The 21,432-nt window shown below is 38.1% G+C and overlaps 1 protein-coding gene across 1 annotated transcript; it reads left to right on the plus strand.

Moving 5' to 3' along the window:
• The first annotated feature begins 6,238 nt into the window (after nucleotides 1-6,238).
• LOC133800126 (cystathionine beta-lyase, chloroplastic-like) lies at nucleotides 6,239-8,063 on the plus strand. Its single transcript, XM_062238093.1, has 6 exons — nucleotides 6,239-6,484; nucleotides 6,561-6,672; nucleotides 7,062-7,158; nucleotides 7,256-7,337; nucleotides 7,418-7,535; nucleotides 7,932-8,063. The coding sequence occupies exons 1-6, from the start codon at nucleotides 6,261-6,263 to the stop codon at nucleotides 8,061-8,063; spliced, it is 765 nt and encodes a 254-aa protein (XP_062094077.1). The 5' UTR covers nucleotides 6,239-6,260.
• The last annotated feature ends 13,369 nt before the right edge of the window (nucleotides 8,064-21,432 follow it).

The following is a 21,432-nucleotide window of genomic DNA, read 5'->3' on the forward strand; positions in this document are numbered from 1 at the left end:
CTTGATCAGCCTTGATTTGGAGAGCCCTAAGAGCAGAATGTACAAGGCCAGTTGCTCAGCCGCCACGGTTGAGGGTAGACAGGGACAGGAAAACCATAAACATCTGTTTTTCCTTTAGAAAGGCTGGTGGTTGTCTGTACACTGGAAATTTTGTAAACAAACTTTTAAACAGTATTTCTTTTGGGATCCCATGTATAAAATGTTTAATTATATGGAAAGTGTCTTTTGATACCAAAACCTTTTAACCCTAGCACATTAATGACTTTAGCAACCACGTTTTCAACTGATTGGCTTGATTAGCAAGTCCTGCACCTTTATAAATACATAGTGTAGTGGTCTTGGCTGTCTTGGGCATTACAACTTGGTATCAGAGTGTCCTAGGTCTAAGGGTTCCTGAAGACCGGCTGGACATGTACATTCGCTGATAGGGCCTGACCCTTGACTACTGTATGAAAATATTAAGGCATGCTTATTAGCATCGTTGTGTATGTAAATGAATATATGGATGATTAACTGCATATTGTGGATGGATGAATTCTTTTATCTTAGTTGTTGTGTGGTAATGTTGGGGCATGCTTATTAGCAGCCAGGGCATGTGGGTAAATGCCTATATTTTGACTGTTTATGATTGGTTATGTTCCTTTGGTGGATTTTGGAGATGCTTTTACCCTGTCATTATGGTCTGATAGCCGAGTCGTTGATTGCAGATTGACTTGGATAACTATGCGTCCGAGAAAATATACACGACTTGCAGGCACTAGGTCTAAGACCGAGGGTGATGACAAGGGCCAGATTCCTCCGCCAGTCCTTGAGAACTGGCAGCAACTTATGGCAGATATGCAAGCGCGATTGCAGAGTGAAGATGAGCAGATTCGCTTGTTGTGACAGTAGGCTCCATCAGGGAGTGTTGCCCCTATTGTACCACCTGTAGTGGTACCAACTGTACAGTCTAGAGAGATTGGGAACAGGTGGGAGCCGTTATATGAGTGGTTCAGGAAGCAGCAGCCCCCAATCTTTGGAGGAGGACCTGATCCATTGAAGGCCGAGCAATGGCTGACTATGATTTCTACTATCCTGGATTTCATGAGGATAGAGGGACATGACAGAGTGGCCTATGCCACGTATATGTTGAGAGTGGATGCCTGCATCTTGTGGGAAGTGGCCTCACAGACCAGGGATGTCACTGTCTTGAGTTGGGAAGGATTTAAAGATTTGTTCAGTCAGAAGTACTATAATGTTGCCATTAGGGCAGAAAAGGTTAATGAGTTCGTTGGATTGGTTCAGGGCAGGATGACAGTTACAGAATATGCCCTGAAGTTTGACAGACTCGCGAAGTTCGCACAAGACCTTGTGCCTACAGATGCAGCCAGGCAAGACAGGTTCATTAGGGGGCTTAATGCGACGATAGCCAGGGATGTTAGGATTACAACGGTACCTGGAGGAACAACTTATGCCCAGGCCATTGAGAAAGCTCTTACCGCTGAGGAAGCGGAGAACAAAATTTGGAAGGAAAGTGCAGTGAGGCGCGAGGGTCGCAGGGTGGTGCCTCCTTATTCTGGGTCAGGTAGGGGCGAAGGCCCCAGTGATTTCAAAAGAAAGACCCCTGACACTTCAACCGCTGCTGGTCCTAATAAGAGGGGTCGGGGTGGTCAGGGCGGCCATCAGGGCAGCGGTGAACCAAGGAAGAGTTATCCAGAGTGCCCAAGGTGTAGAAGACGCCATCAAGGCGAATGTCGGGCCAAGGCTTGTTATGTGTGTGGAACGGTGGGGCATCTCAAGAAGGACTGCCCAACAGTGAAGAAATGGGAAGCAAGAAAGGTGGGCAGCTTGACTCCAGCTCGAGTGTTCACCTTGACGCAGGCAGAGGTCGAGGCTAGTCCCTCGGTAGTGACAGGTCCTCTTTCTAGTGTTGGCTCTCCTTTTTCTGTATTGATTGATTCTGGTGCTACACATTCCTTTATTTCTAGTAAAGTGATTGATAGACTGTGTAGACCTAGTGAGTATCGGACTACGGGGTTTGGGACTTTATTGCCTACTGGGGAACTGGTAGTTTCTAGGAGGTGGATTAGGGCACTGCCAGTGGTGGTTGATAGTAGGGAGCTTTCAGTGGACTTGATTGAGCTAGATATGGAGGGCTTCGACATGATCTTAGGGATGGATTGGTTGGTTAGATATGGGGCTACTATTGACTGCAGGAAGAAGATGGTGACTTTTGAGCCTGAGCGCGAGGATCCTTTTGTCTTTGTGGGTGCGGTATGTGGACCCCGCGTACCCATGATATCTGCATTGAGAGCCAGAGACTTGCTACAGGGTGGATGTATAGGTTTTCTGGCTAGTGTAGTGGACACTACCAAGATGTTGCCAGCAGGGCCGAGTGATATCAGGGTGGTTTGTGAGTTTTTAGATGTATTTCCTGAGGAGCTACTTGGGTTGCCGCCACGCAGGGAGATTTAGTTTGTTATTGAGTTAGCACCGGGGACAGAACCAGTATCAAAAACACCATATAGGATGGCTCCAGCAGAGTTGAAGGAACTGAAGATACAGCTGCAAGAACTTTTGGATTTGGGATTCATCAGACCTAGTTACTCTCCATGGGGTGCTCCAATTGTGTTTGTTAAGAAGAAGGACGAGACTTTGAGGATGTGTATAGATTATAGGGAATTGAACAAGTTGACTATCAAGAATAAGTACCCTCTACCAAGGATTCATGAATTGTTCGATCAGCTGCAGGGAAAGACGGTGTTCTCAAAGATTGATCTTCGATCTGGTTATCACCAGTTGAGGATCAAGGATGAGGACATACTGAAGATGGCCTTCCGAACGTGGTATGGGCACTATGAGTTCTTGGTCATGTCTTTTGGTTTGACCAACGCCCCAACAACTTTCATGGATCTAATGAACAGGGTGTTCAAGGACTTCTTGGCTCAGTTCGTCATTGTCTTCATCGATGACATCTTGGTGTACTCTAGTTCAGAGGCAGAGCACGAGCGACATCTTCGACAAGTTTTACACAAATTAAGGGAACACCAGTTGTATGCTAAATTTAAGAAATGTGAGTTTTGGTTGCCAGAGGTGACTTTTCTTGGGCATATAGTTGGTGTAGAGGGGATTAAGGTGGATCCGTCCAAGGTGGAAGCAATGAGAGATTGCCCGAGGCCAAGGAGCACCTGAGAGGTACGGAGTTTTCTTGGGTTGGCAGGCTATTACAGACGGTTTGTAGAGGGATTTTCAAAGATTTCTTGACCAATGATAGAGTTGAGTAGAAAGAACAAGAAATTCGTTTGGTCAAAGAAGTGTGAGGACAGTTTCCTAGAGTTGAAGTGACGACTTATTACTGCACCTGTACTGAGTCTTCCTTCGGATGTAGGAAAGTTTGTAGTATACTGTGATGCATCAAGGATGGGTTTAGGTTGTGTGTTGATGCGGAATGAGAAAGTTATAGCTTATGCATCGCGGCAGCTGAAGGAGTATGAGAAGCGATATCCTACCCATGACTTGGAACTGGCAACAGTGGTATTCGCACTGAAGGTTTGGCAACATTATCTGTATGGGGAGAAGTGCGAGATATACTCTGGCCATAAGAGTTTGAAGTATTTCTTCACCCAAAAGGATCTGAACATGAGGCAAAGGCGTTGGTTAGAGTTGGTTAAGGATTATGATTGTGACATTCTTTATCACGTAGGGAAAGCCAATATTGTAGCAGATGCATTGAGTTAGAGGGGCTCGGAGCAATTATTTAGTTCTATTCAAATCTCGAGAAAGTTAGCTGATGAGATGGCCAGGGCAAAGATAGAGCTGGTGGTGGGCCAGTTGGCCAATATTACCTTGCAGTCGACCCTGCTAGAGCGGTTCAAGGAGGGACAAATGGTAGATGCGCAACTTCAAGAAGTTAGACAGAATATCTTAGCAGGGATAGCTAAGGACTATTCTGTTTCTGAGGCTGGCATGCTTCGATATCAGGGGCAGATTTGTGTTTCAGCGGATGAGGGGATCAGACGTGAGATACTGGATGAGTCTCACACTGCGCCATACTCGCTTCATCCAGGTACTACAAAGATGTATCAGGATCTACGGTCATTATATTGGTGGCCTGGGATGAAGAAGGATGTGGTAGAGTATGTGGCCAAATGTTTGATGTGTCAGCAAGTGAAAGCTGAGCATCAGCGGTTAGCAGGGTTGCTTCAGCCTTTGGGTATTCCTGAATGGAAGTGGGAAGACATTACAATGGATTTTGTGGGAGGTCTACCCAGAACAGTGGGACTTTGTGACTCGGTGTGGGTGATAGTGGACAAATACACCAAGTCTGCTCATTTTCTGCTGGTGAAGTCAACTTATATAGTGGAACAGTATGCAGAGTTGTATATGAGGGAGATAGTTCATCTCCATGGGGTTCCAAAGTCTATTGTATCTGATCGAGACCCTATCTTTACCTCTAAGTTCTAGGGAGCTCTGTAGAGAGCCATGGGGACTCAGTTGGAGTTTAGCACAGCCTTTCATCCTCATACTGATGGAGAGTCTGAGAGGACGATTCAAGTGTTGGAGGACATGCTTCGGGTGTGTGTGATTGATTTCGAGGGATCTTGGAGTAAGTATCTTCCGTTGATCGAATTCTCATATAACTATAGTTATCAATCCACGATTGGAGTGGCTCGTTATGAGATGTTATATGGAAGGAATTGAAGGTCACCCATTCATTGGGATGAGATGGGTGAGAGAAAATATTTGGGGCTAGATATGGTTCAGAGGACAAATGATGCTATTGAGAAGATTTGAGCTAGGATGCTCGCTTCACAGAGTAGACAGAAAAGCTACGTTGATCCTAAGCGTAGAGACATGGAGCTCTAGGTTGGGGACCATGTGTTTCTACGAGTTTCACCACTGCGAGGGGTGAAGAGAATAGGAGTAAAGGGCAAGTTGAGCCCTCGGTTTTTTGGACCTTTTGAGATTTTAGAAAGGATTGGACAGGTGGCTTACAGGTTGGCCTTGCCATTGTCATTGTCGGGAGTTCACGATGTATTTCATGTCTCCATGTTGCGGAAATATGTTTCAGATCCGACACATGTATTGAAGTATGAGGACCTAGAGTTACAGACGGACTTGTCCTATCACTACACCAAATACTACTTTCCACAACACATAAATATAAGTTTATTCAAAAAGTATTATAATATCTAATGTAAAAATAAAAGCGGTAAAGAATAATGAAAGTTAAAATAAAGGCAGGCTTTGAAATTGTTAAGTTACAAACTAAAATGAAAACGTATTGTTATACTTTCCCAAGTCTAGTTTTGTCTTCCCTTTTCCCTCTTCCCATTCTATTCTCTCTTAGAATTTTCCATACAATATTCAACCTAAACCCAGAGCTCTCATTTTCTCTCCTCTATTCTACCTATCTTGTCTTTCCCCATTCCAGATCTGGATTATTTTTATGTCTTCGCTAAATCTCTCATCGCATTATCACCCTCTCTACTAAAGCAAACCCAGCCGCCTATGTCCTTTATATTCCTCTGCTCATTTCATTCTGAAGAACTCAGTCGCTATCACTCCTCTCTCTCTAAATCTCACACTCTTCTCTTCACTTTGGGCATGCAACAAAGATGTTGGGCATGGGCAGACCGTTCGTGTGACAGCCGTGAGCAGCGCCTCTTTCTCGGAGTGACAACCCAGGCGAACAGTGACAAATCTCTACAACTTTATATATATAATTCTTACTTTCTAAGCTTCATTGTAACTTGACTGTTCTATGCTTTAATTACAGCCTTCAGGAACAGAAAATGGTCCTTATGATTATACTCGAAGTGGAAATCCTACACGAGATGTTCTTGAAAGGTCTGATTTCTTTTGATACTAATATGAGTCAAAGTAATTGTTGTATAATCTCAAATATTGCTACTTTTTCCTTGTTCTGGGAGTTTTTTTTATGCTGAGCTTTATTCTATTGTATAGCCTTTTGGCCAAGCTGGATAAAGCAGATCGTGCTTTTTGCTTCACTAGTGGAATGGCTGCTCTGTCTGTTGTAGCCCATCTTGTTGGGATTGGTACTTCCCTTTTCTTTTCCTTTTTCTTCTGTATCTTTAATTATTTATCACTAAGTTGAAGTTACAGTATTTTCTTTTTAAAATTTTAAAATAATAAATGCAGCATGCATCAATATGGATATTTCAATGAATTGGATATATTTTTAATGAATTAAAGTGGATATATTGTTGTCTAACATATGAGATGGATTTGGGTCCTTCGGTTTATAAAATAAATTTACCATGAAGAGGTATCTCTTGGCTTGTGGATATTTTCTAATGACTAGGTTATCGTTTATGCCTTTATGGCCCTTGGTGGAATTTGTAGCTGCTGTCTTATTTGATTTTTTTTTCTTAAGATATAATAATGTGATTTTAGGTGAAGAGATTGTTGCTGGAGATGACATTTATGGTGGTTCTAATAGGTTGTTGTCAAAAGTAATTCCAAAGACAGGGGTCGTGGTGAAGTAAGTGCAGCTCACTTTTCAAATATATTATGAAGTCTCAGAGTAAAATCTGAAGTATCATGCTTATAATGTGTAGACGAGTTGATACAACTAGTTTAGATGAAATAGCATCTGCAATTGGTCCCTGGACAAAGCTTGTCTGGCTGGAGAGTCCCACAAATCCTCGACAAATGGTTTCTAATATTCGTGTAAGATATCTGGCTATTATATTTTCTCATTCCTTTTTATTCTCTCTTTTTTAATGTTACTTCTGGTAAATGCCTAAAAGAAACAGAGAAGATAAACTTAAATTAATGCCCAAATATGACACTTGTACTCTTTGAATTATATGCTGTGTGTGGGTTTATCCTTTCTCAAAAGGCTGATGAATTACTTGGATATCTATTGTAACCTAGGTAGAGAACGATCTTTCCTGGCTGTCTGATATTTTCTTAGACATTAAACTTGTTTTTGATATAATCAATAAAAGAATTAAGTATTTATTCAATTATTTGTTGCCAGAAATGTCATAATTGAATGATTTGGTAATGTTTTTAAAGTGCAATTATTTTTCTTTATTTATTTTGTGCATCTTCAGGAAATAGTTAAAATGGCTCATGCTCATGATGCTATTGTCTTGGTGGATAACAGTATAATGTCTCCTGTAGTGTCACAACCTCTGGAACTAGGAGCTGGTAGCAATATAAAACATGAACTTTACATTCTACAGATTACTCTTTTTTATTTCCTCTATAAAACTGTTGGATTTTGAATCATTCATCTTTCATTCAGACATTGTTATGCACTCAGCTACCAAGTTCATTGCTGGGCACAGTGATGTGATGGCAGGTGTACTGGCTGTAAGAGGGGAAAGGTTATGCATGGACTTTCTTTACTGTGAACTGTAATCTTATAATTTATAACTTCAGGCCCTTATTATAATTTTTTTTTCAGATTAGCAAAAGAGCTGTACTTTCTACAAAATGCAGAAGGGTCTGGGTTGGCTCCATTTGATTGTTGGCTTTACTTACGAGGAATTAAGACAATGGCTTTACAAATTGAGAAGCAGCAGGTGAAACTTCATGCTTTTATCACTTTATAATTTTCTTATAATCCTTTTTTACAACTGTAAAGCTCTGACTTATTAAGGTCGTAATTATTTAATATTTATTTCTTGTAGTTATGAATTATAGCCTGGTCATTTATCATATACATTGTCTTGACTTCACATAACTAATTCAAAACATTATTGTAACTCTGTTATATTTACTTGAACTTGTGCTGTGCATCTTGGGTAAGTTTGAATTATGTTAGTAATTAATGCTTTACCTTCTAACTTAACATGAGATTCTTCAGATGCAAATATTTGTTGTACCATCTGCTCTTTTACATTAATTTCAAAGTTGTAAAGTTAATACTTATATAGAGTACTATATTGTATATTTTAATGCATTTCTTTCTTTGGCAGAGTAATGCACAAACGATTGCTGAGTTTCTGGCGTCCCATCCACGGGTGACGAAAGTTAACTATGCAAGCCTTGTTGATCATCCTGGACATGATTTGCATTTTTTTCAGGTACTAGCATCAGATGTAACCTGAGATTGTTGCTGCAATATATCAAACCAATTTACTCCAAAAACTTAATTGGATATGTTTTTCAGGCTACAGGTGCAGGATCTGTGTTGAGCTTCTTGACTGGCTCAATTGCACTATCAAAGCATATTGTCAAAAGTACTAAGTACTTCAGCATAGCAGTCAGTTTTGGTATGCATCCCTTTTGGCTTTTTTATGTTGTTTCACATATGGTTGAGCAAAAGAACTATGTTTTGGAAATGTCTAATCCTCATGTTATTAAAGGGTATCACACTTGTCTTATTATTCCATCAAAACAAGTATCGTTCCCTAAATAAAAAAATAAAAAATAAATAAATATGCTTGAGCAAAGGAAGATATAACTAAGGTTTAAATTTGATTCAGGTTCAAGGTCTTTTCCTTATGTGGAATAAGGCGAATTCCTCCGATTCAGATTATGAAAAAAAAAACTAAAACTAATTTGAATGCCCAACTTATGCATTTTATCAGGCCATGCTATTCAATAAGTCACATATTTGACACAATTTTTAGAGCACAATTGTAAAAGTTGATGCAAAAATGAATCATCTATTAATGCTCATTCAATATTTATTTAAAATATAAAGAATTTATTTATTATTATCCCACAAGAAATAAAAAAGAATTAAAAAGCCTACATTTACATTTAATGCTAACACTAAAAAAAATAATAAATTAATAAAAATAGCATAAAAGTAAATAATAAGTTATTAATTAATGTTATCTAAGTATGCATCATGCTATATTGTGTGCTAAAGTTTTATTTGGCCGAGTTTTTGGTACACTATTGGAACAACTTTTTTCTAAAGTGAGTTATATTTTAGCACTGCATCACCAGTTTGACACTTCATTGGAGATGCTCTAATAGTTTTGCTGGGGCGCACGCTTTGTGAACCTCAGATAATCGAGGTGCTTGAGATGATTAAGACATTGAGTGGGGTGAGAAGTGGTATTTGAAACAAAGGGATGTAACAATTTCATACCATCTATAGTCCTATTCCAAGTATGAATCGTTCTATATTGTATTTGGTCTCTGCTATTTTCTGAAAATTTCTAGCTCGTATTTGAAATTGAATGTAGCTCTTGTTTACTCTTAACTATAAATATTTCAATGCTGAACTTTTAAGTTTTCAAAATCACTTGAGATGAATAAAGTTTTGGCTTTGAGTTTGACATATATGCTAATTGCTTCAAAATTTTGCTCACCTTCAGCACTTACAATGCAGTTTTCATCTGTTAACAGGGAGTGTGAAGTCTCTCATAAGCCTGCCCTGCTTCATGTCTCATGCTAGCATACCAGCTGAAGTGCGCCAGGCTTGGGGTTTAACTGAAGATCTTGTTCGTATATCAGTTCGAATCGAAGATATGAATGATCTAATTGTCGATTTAAACCATGCACTTAGAACTGGACCTGCATGACAATGTTCATTCTAGTTTGACTGTTAAAGAACAACTACTTGCATCTGCCGCAAAATGCGTGCATATATGCTGAAATTTATGGAAGCTGCTAGTTTTAGCAGCAATTCTTAATATGATGTTTTGCAGTCATCTCCCAATTTTATTTCTGTAGCTTTGGATGACCAATGATAGAAAATAGTTTGAGTGTGATTCATTTTGAACCAACTTCATGGCTTACGTGTGTGATTATATATTGATGTGATAAGTGAATATTCAGCCAAGAGTATGGTCGCATAAAATGGTAATGTTATTTGCTGTGATAACATGAATGTTGTGTATGTATGTTGTCAAGGAGAAAAAGGTTGTGAAAGTGAAGGATGATAAAATCAAGCAATTAGAGGAACAGGTAATACAAGATTTTGATAACATGTTATCTTTTTGTTTGTTAATAATAGTTTGGGTTGCTTTTGCCAATAGAACTTCCATTGGATATTATTTCACTTTTCACAGGTTCTATAATATAATCTATTAGGTTCATGTGGGGCGCAATTGAAGCAAAGAGAGGAAATCTATGTCATGACTCATGATTTTCCAATACATAATTTGGGGCAAAGTGAAATATATACAAATATATAATGGTATGTAATCTTCATTCTTGTATTTTCTTTGATTAGATTGTGATTTTATTTATTTATTTCTGGACTTGGTCACCCCTATTTTTCTTTTTGAAGTTCTTTCTGTTGAATTTATTTACTATAATCATTTCTTTTTTGGTATAGGATGCTTTTAGAATCTTGATCATGTAGTTTTCTAACTGTAATTCTATGAGAAACGTATGTGTTTTAGGTTTTACTGCGTGTCTTGGGATATCAATACCTCAAAATTTTATCATTTTTCCAATAGAAAATAAATTTGGCAGGTAGCTTTTGACTTTTAGTATCATTTGTTTCATTTATTTCCCTTTAATAAATTTTGGTGTATAAATATGTACGAATTCTATTTTTTTTTAGGTATTGGGCAATCATAATTCTTTTTATAATCTGCTTTGTGGGTCAGTCATAATTATTTTTTAGTTTTGGTGTATAAATATGTACGAATTCTATTTTTTTTTAGGTATTGGACAATCATAATTCTTTTTATAATCTGCTTTGTGGGTCAGTCATAATTATTTTTTAGAAAATTTTGGTGAGAGTTTACGAATTCGTTCCATTCTGTGTTAGTTTGGGTGTTAGATTCACTGGTTGTTTACTTAGTTAAGAGATAGTTTTGGAAGCAATAAAATATGTGTATTTCAGATTCTAGAATGCCAAAATAATGGTTGGTTGTCTGGATTGTTGTTATAAAGCTGCAATTTTACACATTATTACAATTTTAATATGTGATTTTGATAAATTGCTTAATGTTGTAATGTGAAAATTAATATTTGGTTTTACCACATACACTGTTATTGATACAGTTGATGGGATTGCAATTCTGAGGCATAAATAAAAAGGATGAGTTTGTGAGGAGAATTGCAGAAGCAGCAGAAAGTAAGTTCACTAAACAAACTGAAAAAGGTTGAATAAAACAAAAAAAACATTTGTACTCTACTGTCACAAAAATGTACAAGACTATTTCTGAATGATCAAACAGAATTAACTTAGATAATCTTTAAATAAATGGCTAACTCATTAGAAGAGCAAACATTTCTCTCTACTAGCTGGACATGAATCTTAGGTTTGAGACTGAAGCTTTGAAACTCCTTTAGCCAATTAAATTCTAACTTCTAAGTAAAGTTGCTAGCTTTGAAAAGCATGGTGGATTAAAACAAAAAAACCTTCACAAAAAACTATATCTAACTATAAATATAATCTCATAGTCAAATACATAAAGTCAAAGTCATAAACAAACATGTGTCTAATTTTCTACACGTAATTTTTGAGTTAGGCAAGTCAACCCTGTAAACGACCCATTTATTATACAAGTTAGAAACCTCAACTTAAAACTAATTCAACCCCCTTATAATTAAAATCCAAACCAGCAAACTTAATGCAAGTTTCAAGTCGTATTATCATGTTTGACCTATTTTGCCACCGTCAATCTTGACCAAAAAGTGGTCAGAAATCAACTATATCTCAGATAAAGTGTTTTTCCTCTGCCTGTGATATTCTTCTATCTTTCCCTATAATCTTTATTCTGTAACAAAGGAAAACACTTGATACCTATGGGAACCAAGATATAGAAACATTTTAAAGTTAGATACTTATAGTCTAAAGAAGAAGAAACTAAAGAAAGCATTAATATTCATGTACAGAGTCATTCGTTACAGCTATACTTGAAAGATATCTTTGTGATATTACAGCTATACTTATACTAGAGAAAGTAGATTCATATTGTTTTATGCATAATTTTATGAAATATATGAATATTGCATCTGGTATGGGATTTATTTTTCTTCTGTTGTTATAGATTATGTCTGGTCTGGGATTTAGATGTGTATATATATTTAAGAAATATGAATATTGCACATGCTCTTGTATTGCTGGTATGTTTTATTCATTAGATTTTTGTTTTTTGGCCTATGTAATTTTCAGAGATTACCCCCAAAACAGAAGCTTCTGTTCTCCTTTTTATTTTTTTTATTTTTACCCTAACAGAGGTGAGAATCAATTTATTTTTATAGAAGCTAAAAGCTAAAAGTTAGATAAGAAAATGAGATAAAAATATTGCTAGACAATTTTATTGTGAGTCTTGTCTCCATGAAGTTTAATAAAAAGGTCCAATTATTATGAGACATGTCTAGAATCCATTCTTTTTTTATTTTTCCTCTTCTTTTTTTTATATAATTCTTTTGGCTGCTCCTTCTCATGATTAATTCAGTACTGATTATATTTTTTAGCTCATTACAAGTGTTGAATCACAAATATTCAACACTTGCATATATTTAGATAAAGTTTAGTTCATTCATTCTCTATTCTCTTTGATGAATGTGGTGCTATTTGGAGAGACCAGTGATAAGGAACACAGCATAATGAAAATTTCATATGTTTGCCATAATGGAGTTGTATTGTATTGTATGTATTTAGTTTCGATTCATGTTAGGGTGATTGGTGCAGGATAATTGGCCTTCTATGATGTTTGCAATGGCAGGAGGAGTGGTACTTAGCCTTGGAAATCTCTCAACTTAGTATGCTTGGGCTTTTCTTGGCTTATCAGTCACAGAAGTGATCACTTCAAGCATAACAGTTGTTATAGGTCCTTTCTTTCATTCTCTCTCTCTCTCTGACCATTTCTAAATGTTGATGTTTGTCTGTGTTGCTCTTATAGATACTGAATTTTTTTCTTCTGTTGTGATCTTTAATGGTGACAGGAACAACCTTGAATTACTTTTTAGACAATAGAATTAATAGAGCCGAGATCCTTTTCCCTGGTGTGGCTACTTCTTGGTTGCAGTTTGGCTTGCTTCTACTGTCCACTCATCTAATGCAGCTGATAATAAAGAAAAGTTTCAAGGTTTTTAATCTAAAGAGGGGTATGTTTCATTCATTAAATGTTAAGGTTATCAAAGAATTATCTTGTTTCCAAGTGACATTCTTCTTTCTTTTTATTAGAAAGAGTTCTTTTTTCTAACTTTATTTTTAGTTTTATTGCAGAAATTGGGCTAAATCTTATATTAAAGATGCTAAAGAAGTTTCCAGGTGCATTTTTATTTTATTGTTTTTCTTTATGATTTTTTTTGTATAAGAAGTCAAAGTGTGATTCTATTTTTATTCTTTAATTTTTTTGGGGATATTTTGACAGAATTTAGAGTTCTGGAATCAATTCTTCCTCACATACTTTTTGATCATTGAGAATGATATATTTGTTATCTTGATACATTTCACAAACCTTGTTTTAAGTAGCATGTTTTGTTGCTTCAGTCGTTGTTTTGCATGGTAGTACATCTTGCTATACCCTGTTGTTTCGTCAAGTTTTGGAGTTATTACAAATTTAATTTAAACTTTATATGCTTACAGGTGGAAACTAGCTTAAGTCTTATGTTCTTAATAATAAAAGGACTGTTTTTTTACAATGTGCAGGTATATTGAGATGATTTCTTTGGAGCAATACTTGACAACATTTGTAGTTGCGGCCTTTAGAATGGAAGAATGTATTTCACTAATTTTTGTATACATTTCTTGTTTTCTATTTAGTGATAAAGGAATCTGAATTGGGCATAAATTATGTTGTAATATCATTTCTTAAGCCTAGACTAGTAGACTAAATATTGTAATTACATTTGAGTAATTAATAAAAATCTATTTATGTTACCTTATTTGGCTTCAACTTTCATATTTGTTTTCCTAGTTTTGTGTAAGTAAAAAAAGATTATGTTTCTCTAAGCTAATATAACAAATGTGTTATACTAAAGTGTAGTATAACACAAAAAACGTGTTATACTAAAGTGTAGTATAACACAAATTTATAAGTATTGAAATGTGTTATATAATCGACTATAAATAACATAATTAAACACTTATCTATTTATTAAAATAACAAAGAAATTGTGTTATCGTTGACAGTATAATAACACATCTGTATAACAATGATAAAGTGTTATGTAAAGTACCCTGACCTACGATAACATAGTCGGTCTTAACACATCAAAAAGTGTTATGGTATGTTTTGATAACACATTTTTGGTGTTATTAAAAGCATTTTTTCTTGTAGTGTATGGGGAGCGACCAATTCAGATTTTGGACCGGAAGGATAAAGTTCTACGGAACAAGACGATTCCGTTAGTTAAAGTGTTGTGGAGAAATAGCAAGGTTGAGGAAGAGACCTGGGAGCTAGAGACGATGATGCGGGATCAGTATCCTGAGCTCTTCAGGTAAATTTCGAGGATGAAATTTTAAGTAGGAGGGGATAGTTGTAATGACCCAAAATCATTAATATGGCTTAAGGGCCTTGGTTAGTGTGGCGGGAGGACATAATTGGTTTATGTGTGAATTAATAAAATTAACGTGTTATTATATGATAAACATGCTTGCATGGTTATATGAATGTAAATGTGATTATATGTGGTATTTGTGAGAACCACATTATTATGTGGGTAAATCTGCAGCGTGCGACTCAAGGCGATCCTAGGGAGCTAGTAAACGGGAAGTCACAACGGGGCTTAACATTTGACCTGGGGCAAGTCAAGGGGTATTTCGGGTATTAGATGATTGTTTGGGTTATTGGGTTATGGAAATAAATATATGGAGATATATTTGAGGTTAGGAAACCAAGGCGAGAATATTGGGGAATTTTACCTTATTACCCTCGGGGACGTTTCCGGTACCCCGAGCCTCGGGATTGACTTAATTAACTAAGGTTAGACTAAGTAAACAGAAAACAGTAGAACAAAAAAAAAAACCAAACCGACCCTTTTTGCTCCTCTCTTCCTTCTATTCTCTCTCTTAAGAAAACTACTGAAACCTGAGGGAATTCAGTGGTTTAGGCTGGAATCTTGAAGGTTTAGTCCAGTGTTCAGCTAAGGAAACTCAACCAAGATTAAGGTAAGGGCTAAATTGCACTCTTGATCATTAGAATTCTGAGCTTTGGCTGAGTATTAAAAGTGTTTATGGTTTTGATGTTTAAGGACTGAATTGAAGTTGAGAAGCTTGGGTTTTAGCTCAGAAATTTGTTAAGGAAGTGGTTCATCAAAGAAGGCAAGCTTCAATTCGTAATTTAGAGTTTATAATCTGAGTTTGCATGGCTGGTTTTAGAGTTCTTGAGCTACTGGATTTCAGAAATCAAAATGGGATTCTAATGAGTTTTTAAGCTAGGTTTTTGTTGGATTGAGTTGCTAGGATCATGTTACGAGTTTTGTGATCAGTGGGTTTTGGAAATAGGGTGCTTTGGGGTTGTTTTTAGAAAGGTTAGGATACTAGAAATGGTGGTTTTTTTGGGCCGTGGCTCTGTTCTAGAGTGTTGCGACCCTGCGAAGCAAACAAGAGCCAAGGAGGCTCTGCAGTGGGGAAGCGCCGCTGCGCCACAGGGTAGGGCCACGACGCCTGTCTGTCTTCCGAGAGGCTTAGCCTCTATTTCAGGGGTGGGCCGTGGCTGGGTTTCAAGGGCTGCAGCCCTTAAGGGTATTTTTGATCTTTTGGAGGTTTTAAGAGCGGGAACCTAACATAGGGTGCTCGGGATCAATTCCACCACCGTGTTTGGTGGAATTTGATGTCCCAGAAGCTAGAACTCCATCCGGAAATATTTACGCGATTATTAATGGTACTTCGTTTCGTATCTTGGTTGTGACTAGGTATTAAGCTAGGGCTCGGGAAGCGGATCGTGCTCGAGAGGCATCGCTCGTAAATAGTACACTTGGAAATTAAAGGAAAGAAAACTGCACCCGGTTGTGGATTTATAATGGGACTAAGAGTTCCCTATTTTGTATGCTTTGTAAAGGATGCTATTATGCCATGTAAACAGTAAACCAATGGCCTAAGAGTGCCAAAGTTTACACTAGCGCCTAGGGTGCGACTCGGCCACTGGTAGCTAAGGACAGCTTATTATGCACTGAACTCGGTTTAAGCGGGCCGAAGTCAGTGGGGTAAAAAGAGGGTACGACCTAAGGTGTCGACCTTGATTATTATGTGATTTGTTTGTTCTTATTAATTGGTTTATTGTTATGTTGTATAGCTGGGTGATGATTAGCTGATTCTTTGGGTTGATTCTTCATGCTTTGTGATTATTGTCGTATGTTAGTGTATGAACATGCTTAAAGGGTTATCCAAATGTTCATATTGCTTGTTATATAACATGACATGTTTTCTTGCTGGGCCTTGGCTCACGGGTTCTTCGTGGTGCAGGTAAAGGCAAGGGCAAGCTTGATCAGCCCTGAGTTGGAGAGCTCTGAGAGCAGAATGTACATGACCAGCTTCTCAGCCGCCACGGTTGAGGGGAGACAGGGACAGGAAAACCATAAACATATGTTTTGCCTTTAGAAAGGTTGGTGGTTGTCTGTACACTGGAAATTTTGTAAACAGACTTTTAAACAGTATTTCTTTTGGGATCCCATGTGTAAAATGTTTAATTATATGAAAAGTATCTTTTGAGACCAAAACCTTTTAACCCTAGCACATTAATGACTTTAGCAACCATGTTTTCAACTAATTGGCTTGATTAGCAAGACCTGCACCTTTATAAATACACAGTGTAGCGGTCTTGGCTAACCAGGGCGTTAAATTTTTCTTGTTGGGGATTAGGCTCATTCCTTTTATTTTAGATGGTGTAGGAAAATGAACTTGGTAGGCGGGATGGATTCGTGGCAACTTAGCATGTGTATTGGGTATGGGGATGGATGGATTGAATAGACTGCGGGAAGATCGAGGATGACGTTGTTTAAAGTCTTTTAATTTATGCTGTATGTATTTCTGCACTTACTATTTAAACAATTGATTAAAGTTTATATTTTTATGTTTTATGTACTAAAAAATGGGTACCCATACCTTATTTTGTATTTCGTACAAAATACAAACAGAGGGTACGACTGTGGGGTAAACATAGGGTACGACCTAAGGTGTCGACCCTGATTATTATGTGATTTGTTTGTTATTATTAATTGGTTTATTGTTATGTTGTATAGCTGGGTGATGATTAGCTGATTCTTTGGGTTGAATCTTCATGCTTTGTGATTATTGTGGTATGTTAGTGTATGAACATGCTTAAAGGGTTATGCAAATGTTAATATTGCTTGTTATATAACATGATATGTTTTCTTGCTGGGCCTTGGTTCACGGGTGCTTCGTGGTGCAGGTAAAGGCAAGGGCAAGCTTGATCAGCCCTGATTTGGAGAGCTCTAAGAGCATAATGTACATGACCAGCTACTCAGCCGCCACGGTTGAGGGGAGACAGGGACAGGAAAACCATAAACATCTGTTTTGCCTTTAGAAAGGCTGGTGGTTGTCTGTACACTGGAAATTTTGTAAACAGACTTTTAAACAGTATTTCTTTTGGGATCTCATGTGTAAAATGTTTAATTATATGAAAAGTATCTTTCGAGACCAAAACCTTTTAACCCTAGCACATTAATGACTTCAGCAACCATGGTTTCAACTAATTGGCTTGATTAGCAAGTCATGCACCTTTACAAATATACAGTGTAGCGGTCTTGGCTAACCAGGGCATTACATTTTTCTTGCTGGGCATTAGGCTCATTCCTTTTATTTTAGATGGTGTAGGAAAATGAACTTGGTAGGCGGGATGGATTCGTGGCAGCTTAGCATGTGTATTGGGGATGGGGATGGATGGATTGAATAGACTGCGGGAAGATCGAGGATGACGTTGTTTAAAGTCTTTTAATTTATGCTTTATGTATTTCTGCACTTACTATTTAAACAATTGATTAAAGTTTATGTTTTTATGTTTTATGTACTAAACAATGGGTACCCATACCTTATTTTGTATTTCGTTCCTTATTTACTAATCCCAGCCCTCCCTCAATATGGTTAACTTTGGAATAGTGACGGGTTTCGGGCCTGAGATTTTAGTCATATAGGATGGTTAGAAACAAACTTAGAGAATAATAAAGTTGGCTAAATTTTCTAACTATAGAAACACACCCTAATTATAAAGAAGGCTTACATAATTTTTCATAAGAAATCATAATTGATAGGTCCGAGTTATGTTTTCTTAGACTAAGTTTTCCCTTAGAACCTATTACGGTAAGTTCTAACATGTTTTTCTCGACTGTTAGAACTTTGCTGAAGATGTCGCTCAGAAGGTCTGCACGCACAGCCGGCAATGCCTCCAGTGCCACCAACGAGACTAACGAAGCCCCTCTAGTTCCAAGAAGGGGAACGCGTGCTACCAATGTTGTTGCCAATAGAAATGTACCACCTCTGGTTGACAACACTGCTGAGATTGTCAGGCTACGCAAACAAGTGGAAGAATTACTGTAGCAACAATGACAATAGACTAGTCGCAACCTCAGACTCAGCCCTAGCCTCAACCGCAGCCTCAGCCAGCGGCTCAAGCACCCCAGCAAGTAGGTCCATATGGGGGATGGCTAATGACGAACTATGCCCCTTATCCAGCTCAGTACATAGAGCCAGTCTATGAGCGTTTCCGTAAGCAGCACGCTCCAAACTTTGAAGGGGCAACCAACTCCTTCAAGGAAGAAGAATGGCTCAGGAATGTAGAGTTAATACATCAACACATGAACCTTGGTAACGCAGATTGCATATCTTGCGTTTCGTCTCTTCTGAAGAAGGATGACAGAATCAGGTGGGATTTAGTACAACAATCACACAATGTCGCCACCAGGACATGGACTAGATTTGTGAAACTGTTTCACAAGAAGTATTACAACTCGACAGTCATCGCCACGAGGGTGGAAGAATCATCCAATCTGAAGTATGGCAAATTAATGGTAGTCGAGTACGCTCGACAGTTTGATTGACTAGTCAAGTTTGCGCCAGAGTTGGTCCGAACTAATTTCTTGAGGGTCACCAAGTTCACCAGGGGACTCAGACAAAAGATTGAGCTAGGAGTCATGCCAGCAAATCCTCGAACCACTTCTTATGTCGATGCTTTAGAAATGGCTATATAAGTGGAAAGGATTCAGGAAAATGTTAGTAAGGAGAAGGCAAGGAAGTCTGAACCTAAGCAGTAGAATGAGACACAGAATAGTAGGAGTCACAACAACAACCACCAACAGAACAATAATGTCCCGAATATGAAGCATCTTGATAGTAAGCAGGCCGATGGTGACAAAAGAGCACGGAATAGCAATGGAGATAATAGGTCGGGTTATGTAGAATACTCGCAATGCTCCAAATGCTAGAAAAGACATCCAGGGGGGTGTCGTCCAAACACCAAAGGTGGTGAGAACTGTGGCCAGAAAGCTCATCGAAAGAAGGAATCTCCACAGCTCAAACAAGAAGAAAAGAGGGACAACAAGAAGGTTCCAGCCAGAGTCTTTGCCTTGACCCAGGGAGAAGCTGATGCTAGTAACAAAGTAGTCACAGGTCAACTTCCTATCCTCAATAGTATATGTTCAGTATTGTTTGATTCAAGAGCAACACACTCGTATATCTTGTTAGGAATGATAGAGAAATTAGAAAAACCTTGTGAAAGATTTAGAACTAGGTTTGTGACAAAATTTCCTTCAGGCGAAGTAGTCTTATCATCACGAATAGTACGAGGTGTACCGATCAAAATTGAGGGCACAGAACTAGAAGGAGACCTGCTAGAGTTAGAAATCGAAGACTTCGATGTAATACTAGGCATAGATTGGCTAGCAAGGCATTGCACAACCATCGAATGTAGATGTAAGCAAGTGATGTTTGAAACTCCTGACGGTCAGAAACTATGTTTTATAGGAAAGGTTTCAGGACTACGGACACAACTTATCTCATCTCTCAAAGCTCAAAGGATGATAGAGAAAGGATGTCACACATTCTTAGCAAGTGTCGTGGATGTGGCAAAGGAAACACCACTAAAGGTTGGAGACATCTGCATTATAAAGGAATTTCTAGAAATATTTCCTGGCGACTTACTGGGGTTGCCGCCGACTCAGGAAATTGACTTCACAATCGAACTAGTATTGGGAACCGAACCTATCTCAAAGGCACCATACCGGATGGCACCAACCGAACTCAAGGAATAAAAGACGTACTTGCAAGAACTCTTAGACTTGGGTTTCATTAGACCAAGCAATTCGCCATGGGGAGTACCGGTTCTATTTGTGAAGAAGAAGGACGAAAGCATGCAGATGTGTATAGATTACCGTGAGATGAACAAGGTGGCGATTAAGAACAAGTACCCGCTACCTCGAATCGATGACTTATTTGATCAACTTCGAGGAGCGACTGTGTTTTCTAAGAGTGATCTACGGTCAAGATATCACCAGCTCAAGGTACGGGAAGAGGATATCCCAAAAACAACTATTAGAACTCGATATGGAGATTACGAGTTTCTAGTCATGTCTTTTGGTCTTACTAATGCTCCAGCCACATTTATGGATTTAATGAATAGGGTCTTCAAGGATTACTTGGAGAAATTCATCATAGTGTTAATTAACGATATTTTGGTGTACTCCAAGGATGAAGTCGAGGACGAGGAACATTTAAGATTGGCAATGTTGCGGTTGAAGGATCATCAACTTTACGCCAATTTCAAGAAGTGCGAATTTTGGCTTTCGTAAGTAGCATTCCTCGGGCATATATTATCCAAGGATGGAGTTGCTGTAGACACAGTTAAGGTAGAGGCTGTGAAGGATTGGCCAAGACCTAAGAATGCGTCAGAAGTTAGAAGTTTTCTTGGGCTAGTAGTCTATTATCAGAGATTTGTAGAAGGTTTTTCTAAGATAGCCACTCTGCTTACTATCCTGACATAGAAACAAAAAAAGTTCAACTGGACGGATAGATGTTAAGAGAGTTTCCAGTTGCTCAAGGATAAGCTATGCTCACCACCAATACTTTGTGTATCGACATCCAATGACAAGTTTGTAGTATACTGTGATGCGTCAAAGCAAGGTTTAGGTTGTGTGCTCATGTGAAATGACAAAGTGATAGCCTACGCCTCAAGGCAGCTGAAGGAATACGAGCAACACCATCCAACGCACGATAAAGAGTTGGCAGCAGTGGTCTTTGCATTGAAAACATGGCGTCACTATCTTTATGGAGAACGGTGTGAGATTTATACGGCCCACAAGATCTTATAGTATTTCTTCACACAAAAAGAGCTCAACATGTGGCAAGATAGGTGGTTAGAACTAGGAAAAGGTTATGACTGTGCTAAGCCAGAAGAGTTTCACAAATCTAGCAGCATTATCCGGAGTAAAAAAGCTGCTACAGTAAGTGCTGATCAATGCCAGAATAGAAGTAGTCATTGGTCAACTGGTTAACTTGTCCATCCATTCAAATCTATTAGTAGATACACGGATAGTGTAAGGGAATGATTACACATTAGTAACACATATGGCTGCCGTCAAAGAAGGCAAGGCCACATA

The sequence above is a fragment of the Humulus lupulus genome, chromosome 9 (assembly GCF_963169125.1).
Source record: "Humulus lupulus chromosome 9, drHumLupu1.1, whole genome shotgun sequence".
NCBI classification, from domain to species: Eukaryota; Viridiplantae; Streptophyta; class Magnoliopsida; order Rosales; family Cannabaceae; genus Humulus; species Humulus lupulus.

Coding starts and splice junctions, on each gene's coding strand:
- LOC133800126 (XM_062238093.1), top strand. CDS start 6,261: ATGAAGAGGTATCTCTTGGCTTGTGGATATTTTCTAATGACTAGGTTA. Junction 7,159..7,255: donor ACCTCTGGAACTAGGAGCTG/GTAGCAATATAA, acceptor TCTTTCATTCAG/ACATTGTTATGCACTCAGCT. Junction 7,338..7,417: donor CTGGCTGTAAGAGGGGAAAG/GTTATGCATGGA, acceptor TTTTTTTTTCAG/ATTAGCAAAAGAGCTGTACT.